The sequence below is a fragment of the Eurytemora carolleeae genome, unplaced genomic scaffold, assembly GCF_000591075.1.
Source record: "Eurytemora carolleeae unplaced genomic scaffold, Eaff_2.0 scaffold2358, whole genome shotgun sequence".
Lineage (NCBI taxonomy): Eukaryota > Metazoa > Arthropoda > Copepoda > Calanoida > Temoridae > Eurytemora > Eurytemora carolleeae.
In genome coordinates, this window is record NW_019398244.1 from 1 (window position 1) to 7,987 (window position 7,987).

The window sequence follows — 7,987 nt, forward strand, 5'->3', positions numbered from 1 at the left end:
ACAACACGTGAATTATCACGGGATAATGACGGGTCACTCGTGTGAAATAAACCAAATAATCTTGTGTTCTTCACGGGTTTTTGTTTGTTGGGTATGTGGCAGAGAAGAAGGACAGAGGACGCCAATTTCTTGATTCTTGCTGTTGTAAAACGGCTCCAACGTGCGTGGCGGAGGCATCTGTAACCAGAGACACCTCGGCAGAGGGAGAAGGATGAACTAGTGAGACGGCGGAGGCAAGGGCGGATTTAGCTGTCTCATTTTCACGGAGTAGTAGAATTAAAGTTCGGAAAGAAATATCACTTGACGGAGTCATGTACTGGAAAAATCACTGTTTTTCGTTGGGGTCACCAATATAGAGGTCGGAGGACAGACTCTAATGAAACTTGGGTAGACTCATTCCAGTATATATATTTCTTTATAAGAACAACTTTGTATATCATAATCTAATTGAACACATGAGACTGATGAGAATGCCGCGTTCTTCATCTGTTGTGGAACTCTATTTTGGAGGTCGAAACATCGTCTTCCACAACTAGTTTTAATTTTAGACATCTTTTTTAATTTTAGACACTTAGTTTTAATTTTGAGGGTGCTTTAGACAGAAGTTAATTTAGATTTTAAATAGTTGTCAGAAAATGTTAAAAATTATTTTTTTGTTTTGTTTTTGATGACAAACATGTTAATGCATTTATTACACGAATACATGAAAATCCATTAAATTCCTTCTATTAAAAAGTTCAAACATTATAAGGTCAAAAATGAAAAATGAGAGCAGTAGGGCCAAAAAACAAGATTGAATCAAAAATGAAAAATGAGAGCAGTATTGCCAAAGAACTGGAATCAAAAAATAATGCAATATGTACAAACAGTCTTTTAGGAAGTAATGATCAAGCTAAATGTCTTGTTTACAAATAAGATTTTCAAAAATGAAGATTTAAATATGAAATTTTTTTTTCATATTGAATCTCTATTAAAGGGACTGTAAGCGTAATTTTAAAGAGAAGCTTCCTGGATTTACAACGGTACCCTGCAAACTTTTGACTGATCATCAAGGACAGAGAACTCAGTGTAAATATCTCTTTATAATGCTGTGCCAAAATCCGCAAGATAGGAGTGTACGCAAGTAAGTAAACATTTCGTGTGAAGTCAACGCGGATGACGTCACATTTATTCCTGGTAAATCTAGAATAATCTTTGTCCGGCCCTTCTATAAGGTAAATATTAATATTCTTTAAATATAAAACAGCAAACTAAGTAATTAACTATTACAAGAGTTTCTACAGATACATAATTGATCAGTCGAAGGTTTTCGTTGTAAATCAGGAATGAAAGGTCTTGTAATTGCGCTTACAGTCCCTTTCCATTGAATCCCACCTTGCAGCAGTGCCAGGAGTCGTAATATAATTCCAGCCATCACAAAATGGTGGATAACCTTTCTCTGTAAAATATCTATACTTTATTCCCAATCAAACTGAAACTTTTATATAGATATAGAAGAATGCACCTCCTTCTTCTTTAGAAATTTCATCATAGCTCACATACCACTAAATAAACCATATTTTTAATCTGCTAAACTTAGATTTTCTATTCCCCATATCTTCGCAACCCAATCTTGTACACCTTAGATATTTTTAGCTATGAGTTCTGTTAGAACTTAGATCATATAGTCTAAGTTTGAAATATCAAAATTTTGCATCATCAGGCTGCAAAGATATATGGATTAGAACATTTGATATAGTAGCAAAGACTTAATTCTTAAAAAAAAACTTTTTAAAAATAACCTTGCTTCCTTGACTTCTAACAATAATGTTACTGTGTCCTCGGCAAAGGATGAAACTGTTGTTCTTATATTCTGGGCTCTCAAGGTATTGCCAACACATTGTCATTGTAAACATCAATTCGAATGCCTTTCACAATAACTTTTTATGGCTGAGATTTAAATAAAAAATAAGAAAAATGATTGATCATAATAAATGTTATAATCAATAATTATAATAAATGCACAACCATCTTATTTCTGATCTTCTCTCTTCATGCACAAAAGGGTTGAAAAATCAAAAAATTTCACCTCAATGTGAAGCTTAAACTATTACTGTTTTTTTATCGAAAATTAAGGTTCAGTGTACTGAGTACAAAAGGCCTGAAAAATTTTAGAAAAATTGGGGTCGTTTGTGTACTTTATCTTAAAAACAAGCTATTTTTTCCAGGACTTCCTTAAACCCGGGATGTTTCTAATATTGTTCCGGACCCTTGCTTTGAAAAGTTCAGGAACGATGTTATTTATAAAGGTAAAATATTTGAGTTTATTCATGATTGTGTTGATGGAGTTGATACTTAATTTGAACCGTCTTATTCAACCAGTACTATGAGTAGTTCCTTCCTTGTACAATATCTTTGTACTGCATGGCTTCAACCATTACAGAGTTTTGTTGGTTAGCATCAGGCACCATTCCCATCAGGAAGACGAGTCTACAAAAGAAACAGAAATATTGATTATGTGTGGATTTTTTACTTCAATTTTGAGCTAATTTAACTCGAGTGCATGCATAGTGCCTATATAAACGAGCTAAATAACCGATCAATTGATATTCTGTGGCGCCCCTGGATTCCTGGAATGCAGTACACAGCTTATTCCATACTTCATATGTTATTGTTTAGATTATGATATACTGCATCTGGTATATAATACTGTATTTGATAAATATATATTCAGTCAGTTTATTTGGTCTTATTCATTTGGTCTTATTTATTTCATCGCTACAATTCAGTCACAAATATTTATCAAATTACTATGAAGTAATCTTTAATTTTACATTGCTTGTTTAAAGTGGTAGGCTATAATATCAATATAATAAAGAATGACTTTTTAATTTACGTTTGAATTGTTAACAAACTTTTTTAGAATTACAAGCATAGAGAATAGAATATTGTTAACATAAATTCGAAATATAAGGAAGACGATTGTACCGACTCAAATGCCTCTGTTAATTCTCTAGATGTGTGTGTACATAGGATCCATTTCCGCAATGAAGCACACCACACATGTCAAATCCCCGCTCATCCCAGCTCCCGCCTCACCTCAGCAGTCAGCCGAAAACACCCGAGATGATCACAACTCAGTCTCAGAGAGATAAGTAATATATAATACAATTTTTTAACAACAAAAAAAGATTTAAAGTTTTAAAAATCTACTAGTCAATAATTCTTGTATTCAAAATTCAAAGACACCTATTTTTAAAAGGTTGAAGTGGGAAACATTTTTCATAGTATTTACCTTTCCCTCTAACCATCCATTACTTACTCTTCTTAGTCCTCTCTTTTTGGATATCCCTACTGCGTAAAAGTTACGTTTGATAACAATTACAGATATGCTGCTATATCATTGGACTAATATCAGATTGAACTATAGTCTACTGTTAACAAGTGGGATTTTAGAGCACTTTAAAGAATACAATCTTAATCATGACTCATGTTATTATGAACTTATTAAAAAACATATTTTATCACATTTGAGGACTAAAGTCAGTTTGAACGATGGTCTTAAACATTAATCCAAACAAAATTTACGTTCATTCAATCGATCTTTAGTTAAATCGATATGACACCATCAACACCAGAAATGCGCAAAAAATAAAAACCAGGTTTTCAAAAGTTAAAGAGCACATTTTAACATGACACACTGGTTGGTTGAATTTCAAACTTCTTTCTTGGATATTAAATGCATATTGACCTAATCTTGGGTTTGGTAAAACCAGGCGATCAAGCATTGATCTCAATATCCACCATTCTAAAGTTTTCAGCTCAGTAAGACAAATTTTCTACATTTTCCCTTGATCTGATAGGGACACATATATGTTGTCATATTTATATTGTAATTTGTAACACGTTTCATAGTTATGAATTTATCAATAAAACTCTTCTGCAGAAAAAAGTTTTTTAGTTTTATGTTTACATAAAGCAATACATGCATTTACAGTTTTCTACTAGGTTAAATTGTTTCAAAATACACTTTTCTCAAAGTTATCATCAGAGTTATGGAAATTTTGAAGATATTCAATTCAGCTCAGCTCTTTCAGCATAACCCTCTCAGGAATAACATCTATAGTTGATAAGTTGACTTGTGGATGGTAGATGTTGCTGAAGCACTTAAACAGAAAAATAATTTTGAAAAAATTGATTCGCTTCTTTTTTATTGTGTTCAGTTTTAGATCCCATTCATTTTTAACCCTATCCCTGCTGGGGTACTTGAAAACCAGGACATGCTGGGGGGGGGGTCATTAGAAAGCTCTTGTGCTCTACTTTTAGAATCTGCAAAAATAATTGCAAATTTGCAAAAATTGAATTTTTTATCGCAAAATCCAGTTGTATAGTAAAAATGTTTGCAAAAAAAAATTTGTCCAAAAAATGAAAAATTATACATTTTTGAAAAGCCCTTGACCATGCCATTTCAAATATGCAAAAATGTTTGCAAAATTTTAAATAACCTGATTTTTAATCAAGGAAAACTAAAAATGAGCAAATTTCCTTTGACAGGTTGTTTGCCAAAAATTTGCAATTTTTTTTTCGCAAAACTTGTGCATTCCGTTTCCTTATGTTATAGGCTTTCCAAAAATTTTACCAAAATCTGACAAGTGAAAGTGGGTCAAAACAAAGATTTAGTTTGTTACAGGCAAAAACAGTCATTCAGGCAGTGTGCCTGAGGACTCAGGCAGTTAGTATTAAAGCCCGGTTTTAGGCCTAAAGGGAGGGCTTTGGGTATGTAAGAAAAGTCAGAAAATTTCAAAAGTCTCAGACCAATACTTTTTGAGTTATGAAAAAAAAACTACAGGGAGGGGTCAAATTGACCCCCCCCCCCAGCAGGAATAGGGTTAAATTACATTCTTGTTGTAAATGATCGTTTTTGTGATAATCGTGAATTTTTTTGTAAATATAAAAAATGTCATAAACAGACAACTTGTGAATAAAATGAATAAACAAAGAGACACTTTTGTTGAAGAAATTATTTGGGCTTTTTACACGGGCAGCAGTAGTACATTTGAATTTCCGAGCCGGGTCAACTTTTCTGGTCCCAATTTGTACAGTATCGACCGGTCAGTGGGTAAATGAAGCCTGACACTCAATAGAACTAGCCGATGCAGCAAACTTGACGCGGTCAGACTTTAGGTTGAATTTACTTTTACTGAAGGGTCAGAGGTGCGTGTTTAGTACATTGTTCATATTCTATCAGATTCAGTGTTAGAATTGTTCACCTTGTTGAAATAACACCAACGAGAATGCTGATGTAGGGTGTAAAACATCTAAATATATTTAGAATTTATTAGCAAATTACAATAGAGTCAATTTAAGCTTATTTTTTTACATTTTAAACAATATTCAAAATAAATTTGTAATATATATTTGTATATAATAAGTTATATCTTATGAAATTGTGATGAGCATAACATCATTGGTAGGATATTGTAAGAAATAAAAAATTATCTAAAAAAATTAAGATTTTGTTTAATTATTTCAAACATCTTCAGTCGTATTTTTGCCATAAAGTTTAAATTCAGAAGAAAAAAGTTGAAAACTTCCAAAAAACTACCAAAAAACTACCAAAAAACTACCAAAAACGAGCCAACAACAAACACGAACATGTTAATACTGAGAGTTTTTGGATAGTTTTTCCATTTTTTTCAGAATAAAGCTATTGAAAATTTAAACAAAATTTAACAGAATACAGTTTTGAAATTTTGGAAGTTTTATTAAATTTTCTTTAGAAACTATCCAAAACGATTAACAACACAGTTTACCTCAAAATTTCTTCCTGTTAATATGGCCAAGAAATCCTGCAGCATTTAGTTTTGTGTCTATTACTGGAAAAAGATCTGAACTATCAATGTATGGCATATTTAGAAAATGCAGGATATTATTTGTGTTTTTATAGGACAAGTTTTTAATTCATATTTGACGTAGCCAAGAAAGACATTTTATACCATGTCAAATATCACCCAAACAATAAATAATATCTTATCTTTCTAATTAGGCCGTACATTGGAAATATTATGTCACTTAGCGATCACATACCCTCTATTTCATGTTTTAAAATAAATTTTAATATTAATCTGAAACCTTGTATTTTAAATTAGAAAATTGTTTGAAAAAAAACCACGAAATTGACGTAGCTTGGGAAGAAACTCGGCAAATCTAAAATAAATCAGTGCACCTGGAAACCTTGATCTGAACTCGCTGAACAGACATAGGAGTTCCAAATAATAAGTCCCTGGGGACGATTTAAAAATATTATATTCTGGTTTAAAACTTAACGAATAATTAAATCAAGATTATTTAGAAATTGAGTATTAGATAAAAATCAGGGATGGTATGTTAGACCAAGAAACACAAAAAGAAAAAAAGTGCTTTAAAATTTATTGAAATGTTTTGATCAAAATTTTTTTCATTAATAAATTTTAATACATTACTATTCCTTGTGATAGATTTCTGGATTTTGAACAGATTTAAACAATAGTCCAGTTTTCTTTTTTATAGTTAAAAATTGTGTCATATCCAAATGCTTGATTTTTAACTCTTTCGCTGAAGTAAAAATTATATTTGTTTATTTAAAGTGCCAAGCACAAATGGAGTACAAAGCTGGAAACATAAGAAGGTCCAAAAATTAAAGCTAACTGATGTAATTAAGTTTTGTTTTAGATCTAAACTGTAATCCTCATATAATAGGCCATCATTTCTTAAATTGATGATTTTTTTCTTCAAAATATGATTTAAAACAATTGAAGGATGATGCGGATATCTTTTGTTTTCAATCTGAAACTTGATAACTTTTAATTATGGTTTCTCTGTAACAATAACTTACGCTCAAATAAAGGATTAAAAGTTATCATAGTGAATCAGGCATGCAAGTTAAACTTCTAAACTGGAAATCAAATAATATCACTTCGACAGTCTCTCAAATCAATTAATCAATTCTGTAATAATTGTAATAGTATTTTAAAAGATGTACCTAAGTACCCTGTTACCCAGACATCATCAAACCGGAAAAACTTTGTTGTCTCTGCCACAGCTTTCAATCTGAAATAAAATATTTTAAACATGCTCAGTGATCACATCGTAAATATAGTAGAGCAGAAGTCAGAACTGTTTTTTGGAATTTCTGGATTAAACATTAATCTCGATCCATTCAGATCTATGGATTAATTTAATTCGATATTCCTCTTTGTTGTGAATCTCAGCAATAAGGTGTTAGAGTCAAGGTTTGTAGGTGAAAGGCCAGAATTTTTTTTTTTATTTTAAATCTAGTTTTAATTTTAGACATCTAGTTTTAATTTTAGACATCTAGTTTTAATATTAGACATTTAGTTTCAATTTTAGACAATCGGAACATTACAGATATAGTTGCACACATTTTATCAAAACTATTTCCTCAATATTTTTGAAACATTTTCACAAAAAGTTTTTACTTCCTTCAATATGAATTCAACGTTTGAACTTATCTTTTGCAGCGGTGACTTTATTGTAGAGGGCAGAAGCTGCTTTCATGGATAAGGTGGTGTTGTCCTTATTTAGCGGCTCTGTCTCAACATCTTGGGGCTCTTGAGGAGCTGCTATCCCATCATCCTCATTCTCTGCTCTATCGAGGTTCACATCCTCTGTGCTAGCGTGAAGTTTCAATATTCCATCTATTAGGCCATATTCACTACTGGTTTGGTCGATTTCCAGGCTAGATATCTCTGCTGAAAACGGCTTGATGGGAGTTGGTTTTCTGTTTTCTATTGCCAGTGAAGAGGCTGTTTTGGCTGGTTTATTAGGTTTAGTTGGGGTTTCTGGGTTTGGAGATCTCTTACGTTTTGCATTAATGCTCTGATCCTGATCCATCTCTTCTTCAGAAATTGAGGCTGGATCGCCTGGATCGTCTGGATAGGTATGCTGAGAGTTCCCCCCTCCCCTCTCTATAATTGGCTGTTTGTTTGAACCTGATGCAAACTGAGGA

At 32.1% G+C, this 7,987-nt stretch overlaps 1 protein-coding gene and 1 long non-coding RNA gene across 2 annotated transcripts; both read right to left on the minus strand.

Moving 5' to 3' along the window:
• Nucleotides 1–1,348: 1,348 nt before the first annotated feature.
• LOC111717090 (uncharacterized) lies at nt 1,349–2,203 on the minus strand. The gene is made up of 3 exons (XR_002768669.1): nt 1,782–2,203; nt 1,505–1,544; nt 1,349–1,438 (listed from the first exon to the last, which is right to left on the minus strand). It is a non-coding gene; the product is annotated as an uncharacterized LOC111717090 (long non-coding RNA).
• A 1,725-nt stretch (nt 2,204–3,928) lies between these two features.
• LOC111717089 (uncharacterized) lies at nt 3,929–7,137 on the minus strand. Its single transcript, XM_023492605.1, has 5 exons — nt 7,001–7,137; nt 6,467–6,573; nt 5,793–5,828; nt 5,250–5,297; nt 3,929–4,145 (listed from the first exon to the last, which is right to left on the minus strand). Exons 1-5 carry the CDS (start codon nt 7,089–7,091, stop codon nt 4,059–4,061), a joined length of 369 nt encoding a protein of 122 aa, XP_023348373.1. The 5' UTR covers nt 7,092–7,137; the 3' UTR covers nt 3,929–4,058.
• Nucleotides 7,138–7,987: the final 850 nt, after the last annotated feature.

Bases quoted from the DNA above. Each gene is read 5' to 3' on its own strand.
- LOC111717089 (XM_023492605.1), bottom strand. From the start codon at position 7,091: ATGTTTAAAATATTTTATTTCAGATTGAAAGCTGTGGCAGAGACAACA. The intron at 6,574-7,000 runs GTACATCTTTTA...TTTTTACTTCAG, and splicing joins CTGGGTAACAGGGTACTTAG to CGAAAGAGTTAAAAATCAAG. The intron at 5,298-5,792 runs GTAAACTGTGTT...AAATATATTTAG, and splicing joins TAACAGGAAGAAATTTTGAG to ATGTTTTACACCCTACATCA.